Here is a 16,240-nt window from a genome sequence, read left to right on the forward strand (position 1 = left end):
GGAGGATTTTCGGCGTGGAAGTTAGCGTTCGCCCTAGCGCCTCCCACGTGACCGCACCCACTTCTACCCCGTTCAGATGAATCAGGAAGCGCATCTAGACTTTTACATCCTCCCGATTCCTCGACTCACCATGCTTGCGCCATGAAATCATTCTCCAGTTCTGCTATTAGTTCGTACATTTCGCGTCGCTTTTCTTCGTCTCATCATTATACAGGACTAACATTGACATAGATAAGTCGGGTAAGAAATTCGCTCCCAAGGCGCCCGCCCGACGCGCCGCTCCCGCCGCAGCACCTCCACGACGACCTAGCGTTGCATCGCAGACCTCGACTGCTCACACTCCCCAGCCAGCAGCTGCTTCAGCGACCCCAGAGCCGTCTCGTCGCCCCTCCACCAGCGAACCTGCTGCGCAGTCAGTGCCATCTGCAGTTCAGGAACCTTCATCTACCCAGAATAGAAATGCGACAGTTACCCAAAAAGCAACCGCCACCCCAATTGCCGTGCCTCAACCAAAACGGAAGGCTTCCTTCTCGGCGACGGCCACCAGTATCATCCCAACCCCTCCTCAACCATCCCCACCCCCGCGCGCATCCCCGGCCGAGCCGGCACCAGAAACGACCATCGATCTACCCAATAACCAGCGCCATGAGCGAGATTCCATAGACGGTTCGCACATTGATGACGAGTCGCACATACCACCTGGGCTTCACCCATCGATCGAATCCACAACCGAGACGCGACCGACGAAACGTCCGCGCACCGCCTCAGTAACGACCCCCGCGAATGTGGAGATTCCACCGCTACAAAATGCCTCGAATCTTGTCACCCCGCCGGCAACGCAGGCCATGGATGGTCTGACGACTGAGGAGTCAGATCGGGCGCAATCACAAATCCCCCCGGACCAACCGCGAAAGATGTCGAGGTCCAAAAGTCGGCGGACGTCGAAAGATGAAAACGGATCGGGCAAAGAGCGAAAGCGTCGGGTGAGGCGCAAGCGCGAGCCGACCCCAGAGGGTGCAGAGCAGGTGGAGATAGCGCCGGCGTTGGTAAAAATGTCAGAGTTGTGCAAAGATCTAAAAACGGGTAAAAAATCCACGCGAGAAATGGAACTACGAAAGATGGAACAGGAGGAGCTAGAGCGAAAGCAGAAAGCGCAAGAAGAGGGAAAGAAGGAAGAGCCGCCGGTACCGAAACAGAGTGAGGAGAGGGCATCTATCGACAATCTCGACCAGCAGCCTCAATCGGGGCCACAAATGCGAATTGTGAATGGCGAGATTGTGCTTGATACGACTTCACTGCAGGTTGACCGACATGCGGACGCGGCGCGGAATGCGGGAGAACTGGAGGATGTGGTGGAAAACTCGCTCACGCGGCGCATCAATCAGGCTTCGTACGGCAAGCGGTCTAAGACCGAATCCTGGGATGAAGAGATGACAGACCTGTTCTACCGTGGTCTGCGGATGTTTGGGACGGATTTCATGATGATCAGCAAGCTATTTCCGGGCCGATCACGTCGTCAGATCAAACTGAAGTTCAATGGCGAAGAGCGTCGCGACCCAGAACGGATCAGAGAGACATTAATGGGACCGCGCGAGACCATCGATATCAACACATATTCTGAGATGACCAACACTGTCTACGACGATCCCCGGGTGATCCAACAAGAGCTCGAGGAAGAGAAAAAACGGATCGAAGACCAGCATGCGAAAGAGAAACAGGCTCAGGAGGAGCTACTTCGCAATCCGGATGGCGCTGAGAATGGCGATTCATCCGCCGCGGATAAGTCCAACGGTGTTCCTACGAAGAGCAAGCGGAGTAGGAAGCAGCTCAAGAATATGGGCGATGGAACGGAAGAGATCCTGGGCACGATTGATGACTATTGAGTAATGAATACTAGGACTAATATCTTTATTTCCTTCTCCCTCTTCTTCTTCTTGACGTTGTTACTGATCTCCTGTAAATGTAGAAATGATTAGTTATCGTATAACATGTCCTATCCACCCAGCCCTTACCGCTGGGCCGACTGAAAATCGCCCTACTATGATTTATATCCTAGGGGAAGCGTTCTCTATTATGGTTCAAGTTTATAGACTCTCCCTTTTAGGATCTGTCGATGTACAAGAATGTTCTTAGGTGCGTTGTAGCACGTGCCATTCCCATCCGTATAAGGCACCAAATCAGGATCGTCAAAATAGTTGTAGAGCTCACAAAAGAGGCTTGGCTTCTTAGTAATATGCCAGATTGAAAAGCCCGGTTAAGTCAAGTCGCATGCAGCCGTCATAAACCAGGCCCTCATCGTACCCGGGGTCCTCTGAATTATAGTTCATGTCAAGTACATTCACGTACCCAATAGGCCGCATGCTGTTAGGTAACTCCGGGTCTCCACTAGCTAGAATCGACTGGGCGCATCTCTTGTCTATTATCAGACAATAGCTTGTTCGTGGGTGAGGCCAATAGGATCGAGGCTATGTAGCTTTAGCCATTCCAAGTGTCGCTTTCAGATTACCTCTGGCGAGGCCCGTTCGAGTGCTGGTTCCTCCATAATAACATCAAGGTGTCGGCTGACTATCTGGAAAATGGCTAGAGAGTGTACGAACTAGGTAGCAAGACCGCTAGCCCTCATCACTTTCATAGAATGGACGGTGATTGAGGGGAGGAGGGGGCCAAGAAAGTTACGACGGGGTCGGATAACGATATATGAGGCATCAGGTTCCTGCCATATCGCTAGATGTCTAGGTGAAGATATACGGAGTACATACGTTTCGTCCACCTTCCCAATCACCTGCGTCTGGTTGAGCCGAACCCAGTGCTGGTTGACGGGGTTGAAAACTGGGAGGCCGACCTTGAGCTGCCTTCCCCAGGGTCATGCATATTGCCCCATCGTTGGCTGGCTGCACGCCGGCCTGTATCCCGCCGTCCGAGTCCATACCCGGCGGCAGCACCTCCCAGTGCACCAGTCCAGAAGCCTGGGGTCCAGCCCGGTCGAGACCAAGTGGAAGCGTTATCATTGCAGGAGTTGTACGGTGGTGGTGGGCCAGGGGGATAGAAGGGACCTCCACCACCACCTCCTCCTCCTCCATCCCAACGGCCCCAACCTCGAAAACGACGCTCTCCCCCATCCCATCGCAGGCCAAAACATTGCCTCAACATCGGCCACATGATCAGCAGGAAGCATGCCACGAAGAACCCAAAGAAGATCAAGTCGCCTAAAAGGGCCATCACATTGCGCCCGCGCGACGCCAGTGCACCATCATTCAGCCAGGAGTCCTCACGCACACGCCCGAACTTCTTCTCGCCCAGCTCCGTCAACAGCAATCGATATTCCACCCCACAGCTTCCCTTCAACACCCAGGGGTCATCGGCATCGCGGTATCCCTCGCACACGACGTCGGTGGCACCGAGTTTGAACTCCGCCGGGAGGGAAGCGGTACACGTCCACTGGACGTCCTCTTCGTCGTAGTCGTAGCCGGCGTTGGTGCAGCGCATCGTATCGATTGGGTACATGTCACAGATACGCTTTGAGGGACCGGTGCATTTGAGCTGGGGGATTGGGGAGACCCGTCGGGAGCTTGTGAGCCGGTTCGCGCGGAGCGTCAAGGTCTGAACTTTGGATAGAAGGATGGCATTTTTCCCTGGGGGACGTTCAAAAGCTCGATTGTATGAGAAGGCTGGTGAGGAGAGTAAGATGAGGGTGAGAAAGAGCTGTAGGTGGATTAGAGGCTTCATGGTTAGAAGGATGTTTGCGCTTGGTAAATGTATATTTGCTAGAAGTTAGTAAGAGACTGAAATGGCTTGATTGTCCCAAAACATGGTGAGATGTAACGTGGCCTCTCAGGCTCCAACCATGATGACGATGGCGAAGTCGACAGGAAGAAGTTCTGGACTTGCGTTCCTCAGGCAGGAAGAGTCCCCCAGAACACGCTAGTCTAGATTGGGGCGGTCCGAGGCAACCCACCGATCAGTTCAACATCACCTACAAGTACTTCCAATTACCCTCACCACCTGCTCTCAGCACTCCTCCCAATTCTACTCACCTGGCGTGGCGATGGGCTATGAGAATTGCTTGAGGTCTCTAGTGGCTGACAATGAATTTTCAGCAAAGTGCGATCCCTCCTTTCTCTTTTCTGTCGGGCCGTAACTAACTGTTCTCTGTCTACCAGATGAACCCTCGCCCGTCCCGGCTCCGTCTTCGTACGTCACCGTGGCTGACTTCTCGATCGTGTCTCGCTAACATATCAGATGAAGTCTCTCCTTCACCCAGGGGTTTCTTCTGGGCCAGCTCTCTGTTGTGCTGTTGATTGGGGCCTTTATCAAGTTCTTTATTTTTGGTGAAGCACCGCCTCCGCCGTCCCGCGGCCTCTCCCACCGCGCATCCACCCACCGACGGTCCAATTCGATTTACACCATTTCCACGAACGAGGCTGGCTCCAGGTCATTGCGAGAGAAGCCGTCCACCTCGAATGTCCTGCGACCCGTTCCATCCTCGTCGACGAACACCCGGTCCATTTTACGGAAGACCTACTACGGCGCCATCCCCACAAATCCCTCGAAGCATGGCCGCCACCGCGTTCATCACTCATCCCATCAACCGGAATCCTTGGACTGGTTCAATGTCCTCATCGCCCAGACTATTGCTCAATACCGACAGACGGCGTATTTACTCAAGGATGAACCGACGTCGTCGATTCTTAGCTCGTTAACTGCGGCGTTGAACAATCCGGAAAAGAAGCCCTCGTTCATAGACAAAATCACGGTAACAGACATCTCCCTGGGCGAGGAGTTCCCCATCTTCAGCAATTGCCGCATCATCGCGGTAGATGACCCCAACTCCGACGGCGGAAGGCTTCAGGCCTTAATGGACGTCGACCTGAGCGACGACAACCTCTCAATTGGCATAGAGACGTCGCTCCTCCTAAACTACCCGAAACCTGGCTCTGCGATTCTCCCAGTCGCCCTGTCCATCTCTGTTGTCCGATTCTCAGGGACCCTGTGCATTTCCCTCGTCCCCGCGTCCACGCCGCCTCTTCACACCCCTTCCCCATCCCCGGCTCCCCAAACCGCGGACGGGGCTCGTACTCAATCACAGCCCGAGAACAACTCATCCAATCCTAACCAGCAATCTGCCGATGCATCTGGCGCTCCTCCTAAGACCAGTCCTAAAAGCAATGTTGCGTTCTCATTTCTTCCAGATTATCGCCTAGACCTATCTGTGCGGTCTCTCATCGGCTCCCGCAGCCGTCTTCAAGACGTTCCAAAAGTGGCTCAGCTGGTGGAAGCCCGTGTCCATGCGTGGTTTGAGGAGCGGGTGGTTGAACCCCGTGTGCAGGTCGTCGGACTTCCGGACCTGTGGCCTCGCATGGGCCGCACCGGCGTCCGGACTGGAGAGGATTCCGAGACAGGCTCGAACGCTGCGTCTCGGTCTGCCATCTCGGCAGACTTGGGGTCATCTTTGCGGGACGATCTCGATCAAGGACCCGATGGACTGCGATTCCGGGGGCCCCTAGGAGCACGACCGCAGTTCGACAGCGTGTCGAGATCCAGCAGCTTCAACGTCGAGACGGGTGGGTTCCACGGACATCCTATGACTCGAGAAGACAGCCGCGGGGCGATAAGCGACGATTTTCACATGCCGGGTTCTCTACCTGACGGTGCAGTTGGGAACTAACATGAATTGCATCTGTATAATAGAGGTTCTTACTTGAATGAATACGGTCTTGGATGCTACAGCTAGCATGGGAATGCGTATGAGTTGAAAGGCATGTCATCAAGTTCATTCAGTCGGTATATGCATAGTCATCAACCCTGCAGTCATCATACACTGCACCAACCCCTGCCTTGCATCCCATCAAGAACCACCTAGTTAGCAGCCACAGGAGCACCACCCACGCTCGCCAGATACGTCTTGCGGTGGGGGTTAGCATCGACGTCCGTACTGCGGTTAAGAGGCGTCCACTTGGGCTCCTCCTGGAAGAGGCGCATAGCCTTGACATACTACACACTCAGTCAGCGTCGCAGCACCCAATTACACGGAACACAGCCACAACGTACGTTCTTGTCGTCGGTCGTGAACCGATGGTAGATACCAGCAGGCAGAATGATGAGATCATCCTTCGCGAGCTTGATCCGCACCCACTCGTCCTCCTGGCCACGCACGTCGAAGTAGCCCTCGCCGTCACGGATGTAGCGAATCTCCTCGTCCTCGTGCAGGTGCTCCGCGAAGAACATCTTCACCTTGTCCTCGTACACATCGCCCATGGTCTGCGGTGACACGACGATCTCGTCGCGGTTCTTGTATCCGCGCTCGGCTGCCAAAGCGTCCACGGCCTCGATGGTCGGGCAGTGGCGGTAGAAGACGCCAATCGAGGCGAGGTAGTCCTCCGAGACGGGGCGGCCGGAGTCGTGAGCCTCGCGCTGGTCGCCCTGCGGAGTGGTGAGCGGGATACCTAGGGTTCAGAAGGGGGTCCCACGTACCGGCTTGTTGTCGTACCAGTAAGCCTTCATTTTGAGTTGCTTAAGACGTGAATGAGAAGAGAATTCAGGTAGACACCTAGGTAGTTAGAGTAAAAGATCAGACCGCGGGGTGACCAAATACTGCCCCGCAATTGGCCGGCGATGGCGCAAACTGGCGGTGGTGATTATCTCAGCCGCTTCTCACCGCCTTCGGACTTTACGGGAATAAAGTGTCACACGTGATGCTGAATAACGCTTTTTTCCTGGCGATATTTGGCGTATTTTGGGTCTCGTCTCGTCCTGTCCAAACACTTTTCGCCATCGACCACCATCATGGCTTTCCGAGCTCGGTCACTGGCGCTCAGTCGCAGCGGCCTCGGGTTTCGGTCCCGATTGCTGGGATCATTTCGTGGCCTGGCGACCGTCACGGATGGCTCGCGGTAAGGAGAACTTTCTCATCCTCACTCAACCGTCCTTGATCAGCGGATGCTAATCTCTTCTGGTGCAGGCCGTACGATGTCGTCGTTATCGGGGGTGGTCATGCGGGGTCAGAAGCCTGCGCGGCTGCTGCTCGTTCGGGAGCGCGCACCGCATTAATCACGCCGTCGCTTTCCAACATTGGGGTGTGTTCGTGCAATCCGAGTTTTGGAGGAATTGGCAAGGGAACGATGATTCGGGAGGTAGATGCGATGGATGGAGTTGCCGGACGCATTATCGACAAAGCAGGAATCATGTTCCGCATATTGAACCGGTCAAAGGGTCCGGCCGTCTGGGGTCCCCGGGCCCAGATTGATCGCGATCTCTACAAGAAGTATATGCAGGAAGAGCTCACCGGGACGGAAGGGCTGAGCATCGTGGAGGGCAAGGTTGCGGATATTGTTGTCTCGAAGGAAGGCATCGAGGATATCCCCGGCGCGCAGGGCAAGATCGTCGGAGTGAGGCTCGAGTCTGGGGAAATCATTCCCACCGGCCGGGTGGTGATCACGACGGGCACGTTTCTGGGAGGAGAGATCCACATCGGACTCAAGGTCTTCCCTTCTGGGCGCATGGGAGAGGCTGCCACGTTCGGACTGAGCAAATCCCTTCGGGAGGCGGGCTTCCAGCTCGGACGGCTGAAGACCGGCACGCCTCCGCGGCTGGATAAGAAAACCATCAACTTCGCAGCCTTGGAGGTCCAGAGAGGCGACTCGCCCCCGCAGCCGTTCTCCTATCTGAACAACACCGTTCAAGTCGGGGACGAGGGTCAGCTCACCTGCTGGATGACGCATACGAACGAGGCGGCCCATGACATTATCCGCGCCAACTTGGACAAGTCCGTCCATATTCGCGAGACCGTGCGGGGACCGAGATACTGCCCTTCGCTGGAATCGAAGATCATCCGCTTCAAGGACAAGCACCGCCATCTCATCTGGCTGGAACCAGAGGGATTCGCGCCCAACGACGTCATATACCCCAACGGCATCTCCATGACCGTGCCTGAGGACGCGCAGTTCGCCATGCTGCGGACCGTCCGTGGCCTCGAAAACGTCCGCATGCTGCAGCCCGGATACGGAGTCGAGTACGACTACATCGATCCGCGCAATCTGTGGCCGTCGCTCGAAACCAAGTTGATCAGCGGCCTCTATCTGGCCGGCCAGATCAACGGCACAACAGGATACGAAGAAGCCGCCGGACAAGGTATCATCGCCGGCACCAACGCCGGTCTGTCCGCACAGGGCCGGCCCCCTCTGACCCTCACCCGGTCCGACGGGTTCATCGGAATCATGATCGACGACCTTATCACGAAGGGTGTCTCGGAGCCGTACCGCATGTTCACGACACGCAGCGAATACCGCATCTCCACACGCTCCGACAACGCGGATCTGCGTCTCACCCGCATGGCACGCAAGGCTGGAATCGTGTCCGACAAACGCTGGCACCACTTCACCGACACCGAAGCACAAATCCAGGAACTCCAAACCCTCCTCGCAAACACCCGCATGTCCTCCAGCGCCTGGTCCCGCAGAGGGTTCAAAGCCCGCACGGACACGTCCATTCGATCTGCACTGGACCTCCTCTGTCTGGACGAGGTGGACGTCGACGCCCTCATCCCGCACATCGAATCCCCGTCCGGGGTCGCATACACGCCGGCCTCGTTCGCCCCCGAGATCCGCACCCGCGTCGCCATCGAGCGCCGGTACGCCCCGTACATCGCGCGACAGGAGACGGCGGCGCGGAAGTTCCTCCAGGACGAAAACCTGCTTCTTCCTGCGGGCCTGGACTATTCGAAGGTCCAGGGTATCAGCACGGAGGAGCGACAGGCGCTGGAGCGGGTGCGGCCGCTCAGCGTCGGCATGGCACGACGGATTGAGGGCGTCACGCCGGCCGGTGCGTTGAGGTTACTTGCGCATGTGCGGAAGCATGTGCCGTCTCCGTCGGGTGACGCTGTTCCCGAGGAGCTTTTGCAGGAGACGCCTTGATTCGGATTATGTGTGTGTACGATATATATTGTTTGTTCAGCGGTGGTAACGGGCGCAATGGGTGTATTCTCCGAGATATTGGAATGTGTATTTCTATAGGACATATTACGCATACAGATAGATACCTCTTGTAAATTAGATCAACGATGTTTTATCGCGGGCTTCTTTTGGGCCTGTAAGGTGTAGCGTATATCAGTAGGCATAATGGAGGGTCTTGACTTGCTCTGATGTTCCTAGGCTTCCTCCTTTACTCATTTCAAGGCAGAGAGCTGCCATCACCAACTGAGGGTAGAAATATATATCCACTCACACTACACGGGGACCAGAAGGTAAGCTGTAGATAGACGGTAAGAATAATCAGATGCCCTTACACCTGACATCAGGAATGATAATTCTAATGCTATGCAACCAAGACAACACGGTGCCGAGTCTATTTACATACTGTACAACCCCGACCACGTCACGGCGAGTCCATGATCAATCACGAGGACCCTTTCTTCGCCGCCGCCGCTCTTGCGATGCGCTTCTGCACCTCCTCCTTCGACAGGATCTTGACCGCATCTTTCGAGAAGACGTAGCTCAGGCCAGACCAGAGAGTGGTGGCAGCGACGAGGTATCTAATGATGTTAGTGGCCGATGAAGGAGAAAGCTCAAAAAGTAAAACGCAAAAAGAAAAACATACAACAGCCGGGATTCGCTGGTGGTCACCCACCCAACTACTAACCGGCCGGCGTGTGGCTTAAGTACGGCTGAGCGGACGGGAAGCCCTGTTCTCCACACCCTGTGGTCGTATGTGCTAGGTTACACCTAGCAAAGGGTTTTATCGGGCCCCGACCACCGAGCGTCTCCCACAACAAAAGCACAAACACGGGCAAGAGAAAGAGAAAGTACTTACTGGAACCCAGTCATAGCTTCACGGAGATTCCACGCATCCAGGATCGTCTCCGGCACCACGGGCAGGGCAATGGCGCTCCCGACCAGCAGCAGCTGCAGGGCGGTGTTGACCTTGGAGATCTGAGTGGGTTTGACCTCGGCGGAGGGGAGGGAGAAGTCCCAGTACCGGGCCATTGTTTTGGGCGGGGGGAGCGAGATCCAGCGGTAGTAGATTGCGGAGACGGCCAGGCCGACGTCGCGGCCGAGGATGATGACGGCCAGCCAGACTGGACATGCCGGGTTGTTAGTGGGTTCCTCTGCACGAAGGGAGGCTGTTGGCTGCGATGAACGCACCTGGGATGGAGCCGTTGACGGCCAGACAGGCGACACCGATGGTCATCAGCAGCTTATCGGCCATGGGGTCGATGATGGTGCCGACCACCGTCTGGAGGTTGTACCGCCGGGCGATGTAACCGTCGACGAGGTCGGTGATGCCGGCGTACGCGAACAGGGCCAGGGCGGCCCCGTGGTAGTCGTGCACGAGGAAGTACCCTACGAGAGGAGCGGCGACCAGCCGCGAGAAGGTGAGAATGTTGGGGACGGTGTAGATGTTCTCGTGCGTCGACGGACGAGGGATCCGTGACAGGATGGGAGACTTTTTTGTCTCCGGTTGTGGCCTGTCGGGTCAGTCAAACGACGGTGAATTGGGATGGGAGAGGACGTACTTTGTGGCATTTTGGTCAGAAGATTTTTGCGTCGTATACCAGTATTTCTGTTGGGGGGAGCTCGAGACCAAGGCACCAGGGATATGGGTTCGGTTTTTGACGATGACGGTAGGCATGTTAGCAGATGTTCTCGACCTGAACGAACAGGCCGGCTTGTGACTGTCTTGAATGGCATTGAAGCGCCTCTTCATAGCAGTGATTGACAGGCCTCTCGTCTTGATTTGACAGCCGAGACTGAATGATGGGTTGAAAGCCACGGTTCCACATGACAGACGGGGGCGCAGCCGGGATGCGCGGATGGGCATTAGGAAAAGTGGACTGGCCGCCATGATGCGCCTGACTGAAGGATGACAGTTGGTATCTGGTCTTGCAGAGTAAAATAGAGAAAATATGATTGCGCAGGCTCAATTGAGCGGGACGTGCAATCCAGGGTAGTGGTGCGGGTCTTCATGCACCAGACGGAGCTGATGAAGTCAGTGGAGATACCCGAAAAGGAAAAGGGATGGCATACAGAGGTGCACTTTTCCCTCGTAGACAAAGTGAATTAGACCAAACGAGCGAGACAATCACAGACAGACAGATTGATCCTCTCAATCGAATGCTATCCCGTCATGCCAATATTAATGTGACAGTGGTAATCGGATATGCGGGATTTCGAACTTCCACGCTACAGCTGCTGTCTCTGGGGAGAAGGACAAGCGAGACAGGCAAGACAGGCGACTGCCATCCGCACACTGGAGAGCAAATCAACCTGATGGGCGGCAGCGAGGGAAACACCGACGTCGAGGACAGCAGGAGAAGAGTGTATACAAAGTGAGGCTCGTGATGTGCGCAAACCGGGTCAATGGTTGTTCCGCTCACGTGATGACGTCTCTATACAACTACCTATACCGAACTAGATATTCAGAAGAGTTCCGTTCTAACTTCTGTCGATTCTGCTCTCCTTCACTATCAAGTGATGTTTCTTCACTATTCCGGTGGTGGTGTTGACATGGTTCATGACACAGACTCCTCTACAATTAAGCCCGCCTTGCCGGAAGCTTCTTGATCGATTAGACTTCCGAAGGAAGATGCATGCGCATCCGATCACCATGAAGCGGTTCAAACAAGCGACGGTGGCTGATCTTGTCAACATATTCAGGTACGTCAATATCCTTCTCTCTCAGTCACCACATCACTAACCCTCTCCCAGACCATTCACAACCAAAGCTCACCTGACCATTCCGGCGATCATTAACACACGATTCACCCGATCGATCTGCGCTTGGCTGTGTGCCTGACGGCGCTCTCATCTGACATCGCGCTTGACGCCTCACCTGATATACAAGCTGCCTGTCTGCGTCACTTCTCTCTGGACTTTGACTTGCGTCACCACCGCTTCAATCCTCGACTTCATGGACTTGCTTTTCCCCCCATGGATGCTCTCATCTTTACGACCTCGCGATGGGAATGTTACAAGGTGACGAGGGCAGTGAGCCGGCGGCCAGACGGGCCCCGGACATGACTGTCGTGACCTTTGACCAAAGACGCGCACCTAGAACGACTACCACAGACCAACCAGACGAACCAGCAGAATCCAACCCGTCCATCACCGACAGGCCTCCCGCCGTCCTGGCCGGGCCCGTCGACCCCAACCTGGCCAACCCGCGGCTCCTCGTCAACCGGACATGCATCTACGAACGCCATCTCCCCGCCAACGCCTACATCACAGCGCACGTCCAGCGCCTCCAGCACGGCCACTACTCGTCACCGGCGGTGTCCGACCAGGACTTCGACCACGTCGACTTCCTCAGCGTCAACTTCGTCTTCCACTCGCCCAACACCCTCGCACACCGCTTCCGCGCCGCCACCATCCGCGCCTCCGTACGCTGCGGCCGCGACAGCAGCGCCGGACCCGCGCGCTCGCGCAACCCGCGCTTCCTCAAGCACGCCCCGCACCTCCTCTACGGCACCGTCTCGCCCGAGACCCTGCAGTGGAACTACAGCCTGACGGGCTCCCTCGGCGTCGCCGAGCTGCCGGTGATGGCCAGCATCACGCCGGCCGGCGGCATCAACGGCCGCTACCGGCGCTACGAGATGATGCGCATCCAGGGCTCGGTGCGCTCGCTGCCCAGCCCGCGCGGCCGCCGCTTCGACGCCGACGCCGCCCAGCTCGTCTGGTCCCTCGAGGAAAACAACCTGCAGCGCTCCGGGCTCCCCCGCGAATTCACCTTCGCCATGCTCATCCAGAAACCCCGCGCTGACAGCCGCGTCCAATTCGCCCTCGACATCGACCCCGTCCTTCAGTTCCACTGCTCCGTATACCCGGCCTGGTGGCTGCGGCAGCGTCGCTACCGCCCCGTGCCCCGTCGCCCCGTCGACTTTCGCGTCGAAGTCGGCCAGCGCTTCGAGCCTGTCCCCGCCGACAGTGCCTCGCGCGGGTTCAACTTTGCCGCCCTGGAGAGTTCGTTTGACGATTATGTGCATATGCCGGGGAAGCGGTTCGCGTCTGGCGTAGGCCCCCCCAACAATCTATGGAAGTTGTCTGATCTCAGCTCACGCGCGGTATCCCCAGATCCCTATCCTCCCAGACGACACCGACGGCCTCCCCGATAACCCCCCCAACGCCCCCGGCGACTACTCCATGGTCCAACCCGTCAGCGGCATGCCCCAGCTGCCCTTCCCGGCCGGCGGCATGGCCGCCATGCCAGGGCGGGTGCCCGTGAACGCAGCAGCCGGACCGATGATGCCGCCGGGGTTCAACGCGGGGGGACTGCCCATGCGGACGATCCTCGCCAGCAACGGGCAGAACTAAGAGCCTGCGGGAGATGGGCACTACCCGTCCGGGGATTAATTACGCATTACCCAGGAAGCAGATACATAACTAGGTCGGGGGAAGCAAGGTAGCAAGGAGGGACGACGCGATGCGGACTGCAGTCGAGATGCAAATCGGAAATAAAGTTATGACAGACGGCTGCTTCCCCAGATCAGGATCGTGATAACCCTAATTCTAAACCCTGATCTTGTCTGTACCTTATTTCATCCTTGATATCAAATCGAATCCCACACCTGTATTTCACATTTCCAATTCCAATTTACCCTGGGTATTTTCTCCAGTCCCATTACGAGGACTCCGTACGTATTACCAGCGTACTCTCCACTACTCGTTTCGATTACGCAATGCAACCCGCGGAAATAACCTACCCAGCCTGCCCCGGACCATGGAACCGGCCTGCCTGCCTCACCACCTGATGATCCTTCATCGTGGTCGGCGGTGGGTCGTGGGTCTCGGGACAATTCGGGGGGGTGGTCCACCCACCCATGATCGACAGTGTAGTCATCATGGAGATTGACCGAGAGTCCTACGGAGTATTGTACACAACATCCGGGGGCTCCGTGACCTGGTTTCATATCGATTCGATGATACGTACTTCACTCAACGTCGGCAACCCCGTGGAATATGGGATCACCGGGCAAACACTCAGGAGCCGAAGGTCAAATAGTAGAATAGAATAGTAATAGGTATTCAGCAAGATCTCAACAGCATGGTGTCCTCCGAGCGATCCCAGAACCAGCAACGTACTCCGTAACCCATGACTTCCTCCCATTAACTGGAAACAACAAGGATATGCGCAGAATCTCACAAAAAGCGACAGACGAAAAAAAGATATCAGATAACCGCCCCAGACCGTGCCACCCAAACCGACCCATGGCTCATAAGGTATTAACGCGACACGCAAAATCAGAAAGAATCGAAGAGGAACCCCCATACGCAAAGTGTGCGTGCGTGCGACAACCGGCTGAAAGCAAATTTTAGGTGCGTCGTGTCATCGTAGGAAGAACAATTTAAGCGCAAGATAAGAAGAAGAAAAAAAAAAAAAAAACAGGCCACCGAGATCTCCTCTAAGAGCAGTGTTCCATCCGGGTAATCATCCATAGAGTATATCAGAGTCTATGCCCAACTTGCCGCCCTTCCGGAGAAATTAAAAGCAAAGAGAAACAAAAAAACAAGGGGAAAAGAGAAGGAAAGTGTGAATCTCCGCTTAGACTTGAGGCTGCGCGGGAGCTGCAGTCGTCCACGTCGACACCGGGTAGCCGGCGTGGGCCGCTGGCGCGGTAGCCCCGACATAATATGGCTGTCTATCGGCCGCAGTGTAGTAAGGCGCAATCGGGTTGGATTCCCGGCGCGGGATGCTGGGATCAAAGGCAGCCACCCCCCGCTGCTCCAACGCTTGGTGCGAGGTGCCATCCAGACCCGCGAGGCTGAAGCTGCTCCCCCGAGAGAAGGTCGCCGGCGTCGTGGGGTCCATCGGAGACGTCGCATCGGTGGCGACGCTGCGGGAGGAGATCGACGAATTCCGGTATGTGCTTTGATCGGAGTGGGACCGGTTTCGCTCGCTCAAAGAGCTCGGAATCGTTGTCCCCAGGGCCGACTGCATCGACGACGAAATGGCACTCTGGCCCAGCGCATCGAAGCTCGTACCATACTGAGGGGGCGCCCGGAAATGCGGGTGATCGTCGGGTTTCTGAGGGATCTGCGTCGGTGCGGATGGGGTTGGGAGATAGGCGGGTTGTGCAGAGATCGACCCGGGCATGGAGTAGCCGGGGATCGGGCCAGACGGCGGCGCATGGGTTGCGGCGTAGGGGGCGGCATGCATGTAGAAATCGGGGTGAGCGCTCGGAATGCCGTAAGGAGCGACCAGCTGGGGCCGATAGCCATACATGGCGTGGGGTCGGATCGTTCAGGCCCTCCAACGGCCCGGTCTCCCAGATCGTCAATCGGAGCACGGAAGCTTTGCTTCTGAGTCAGTTCAGCGCGGGGCCGGATGTAGCGCAGATGGTCGACCATCGACGGAGGGGTTAGATGACCCCGCACCACATCTTCGACGCTGTAGTACGACACGAGATGGTGTGTGACCCCCGAGACCGTCACACTCATCGTCTTCTTGACCAACCCCGAGTCCTTGAAGCCGTACGAATCCACCAGCGAGCCAACCAGGGCCCTTTCCATGTCCGACTGGTGCGGTCGATCCCCAAAGGCCGACGTGGTCGAAGGCGAGAAGCCCTGGGCCCCGGCGCTGTCATGTCGCGGATACGGCTCGCCTGGCCGCGTCGATGGCACGGGGCGACGGTTGGCCTTCTTCATCGCCCGTTTCTTCTCGCCGGGAGGGAAGGGCTTCTCGAGCTCCCGGTAGACGAGGAAATTGCCCAGGATGCGACTGGGACTCCAGGTGACGCCGTCCGTCCAGCGCTTGATCCCGGACGAGTTCTCTTCGTAGATGAAGACACTGCCACTGCGCACCAGATGACCGCGTTCGCGATCGTGGGGTCGGCGGGGCACATGGTGTAGAACGCCGGTGAGACAGGCCTCGAACAGGATCAAGGCATCCTGGGTAGTCGCGACGTACCCGGTGAAGGTAGGCTCCAACACCGTGGTGGTGCCGTTCACCATGGTGGTTGATCTGCAGCAGTGTCGTGTGTATACTTCTGTGTAGGTTGGGGTGAACCTAGTCGAAAGGGGTCAGAGGCAAACGGGATCAGAGTTAAAGGCACGCTGTATCAGAGTTTCGAGTAACTGAGTAACTCGAGCGGGAGTGCGCTTGTTCCTAAACCTAAGGATGGTAGGAGCAGAGAAGAGCCGTAGCGGCTGGGGAGAGCACAGGTGGGATGCTGATTGAGGGTCGAGGAGAGAAGATGGGAGCCGTTGTGTGGGAGAGACGAGGCAAATAACCAGGTTTCTCGGTTGAAGAGGAG

General features: G+C 56.6%; 8 protein-coding genes across 8 annotated transcripts; 4 read left to right on the forward strand and 4 right to left on the reverse strand.

The window, feature by feature from the left end:
* Positions 1-141: 141 nt before the first annotated feature.
* Positions 142-1,883, forward strand: ATEG_07009 (transcription factor TFIIIB subunit BDP1; the record flags this gene model as incomplete). The annotated part of the gene is made up of 2 exons (XM_001209695.1): positions 142-169; positions 232-1,883. The coding sequence occupies 2 exons, from the start codon at positions 142-144 to the stop codon at positions 1,881-1,883; spliced, it is 1,680 nt and encodes a 559-aa protein (XP_001209695.1).
* A 539-nt stretch (positions 1,884-2,422) lies between these two features.
* On the reverse strand, positions 2,423-3,726 carry ATEG_07010 (DUF1183 domain protein; the record flags this gene model as incomplete). The annotated part of the gene is made up of 3 exons (XM_001209696.1): positions 2,423-2,465; positions 2,760-2,852; positions 2,930-3,726. The coding sequence occupies 3 exons, from the start codon at positions 3,724-3,726 to the stop codon at positions 2,423-2,425; spliced, it is 933 nt and encodes a 310-aa protein (XP_001209696.1).
* Positions 3,727-4,160: 434 nt separating this feature from the next.
* mmm1 (ERMES complex subunit MMM1) lies at positions 4,161-5,665 on the forward strand (the record flags this gene model as incomplete). Its single annotated transcript, XM_001209697.1, has 2 exons — positions 4,161-4,191; positions 4,335-5,665. 2 exons carry the CDS (start codon positions 4,161-4,163, stop codon positions 5,663-5,665), a joined length of 1,362 nt encoding a protein of 453 aa, XP_001209697.1.
* A 191-nt stretch (positions 5,666-5,856) lies between these two features.
* Positions 5,857-6,501, reverse strand: ATEG_07012 (acireductone dioxygenase (Ni2+-requiring); the record flags this gene model as incomplete). Its single annotated transcript, XM_001209698.1, has 3 exons — positions 5,857-5,991; positions 6,049-6,420; positions 6,472-6,501. The coding sequence occupies 3 exons, from the start codon at positions 6,499-6,501 to the stop codon at positions 5,857-5,859; spliced, it is 537 nt and encodes a 178-aa protein (XP_001209698.1).
* Positions 6,502-6,783: 282 nt separating this feature from the next.
* ATEG_07013 (tRNA modification protein MTO1) lies at positions 6,784-8,909 on the forward strand (the record flags this gene model as incomplete). Its single annotated transcript, XM_001209699.1, has 2 exons — positions 6,784-6,890; positions 6,959-8,909. 2 exons carry the CDS (start codon positions 6,784-6,786, stop codon positions 8,907-8,909), a joined length of 2,058 nt encoding a protein of 685 aa, XP_001209699.1.
* An 891-nt stretch (positions 8,910-9,800) lies between these two features.
* Positions 9,801-10,623, reverse strand: ATEG_07014 (cardiolipin synthase; the record flags this gene model as incomplete). Its single annotated transcript, XM_001209700.1, has 3 exons — positions 9,801-10,069; positions 10,137-10,459; positions 10,508-10,623. 3 exons carry the CDS (start codon positions 10,621-10,623, stop codon positions 9,801-9,803), a joined length of 708 nt encoding a protein of 235 aa, XP_001209700.1.
* A 975-nt stretch (positions 10,624-11,598) lies between these two features.
* On the forward strand, positions 11,599-13,301 carry ATEG_07015 (uncharacterized protein; the record flags this gene model as incomplete). The annotated part of the gene is made up of 3 exons (XM_001209701.1): positions 11,599-11,648; positions 11,980-12,967; positions 13,005-13,301. 3 exons carry the CDS (start codon positions 11,599-11,601, stop codon positions 13,299-13,301), a joined length of 1,335 nt encoding a protein of 444 aa, XP_001209701.1.
* A 1,228-nt stretch (positions 13,302-14,529) lies between these two features.
* On the reverse strand, positions 14,530-15,938 carry ATEG_07016 (camp independent regulatory protein; the record flags this gene model as incomplete). Its single annotated transcript, XM_001209702.1, has 2 exons — positions 14,530-14,880; positions 14,970-15,938. 2 exons carry the CDS (start codon positions 15,936-15,938, stop codon positions 14,530-14,532), a joined length of 1,320 nt encoding a protein of 439 aa, XP_001209702.1.
* Between the last annotated feature and the right edge of the window lie 302 nt (positions 15,939-16,240).

The sequence above is a fragment of the Aspergillus terreus genome, genomic scaffold (assembly GCF_000149615.1).
Source record: "Aspergillus terreus NIH2624 scaffold_10 genomic scaffold, whole genome shotgun sequence".
NCBI lineage: Eukaryota > Fungi > Ascomycota > Eurotiomycetes > Eurotiales > Aspergillaceae > Aspergillus > Aspergillus terreus.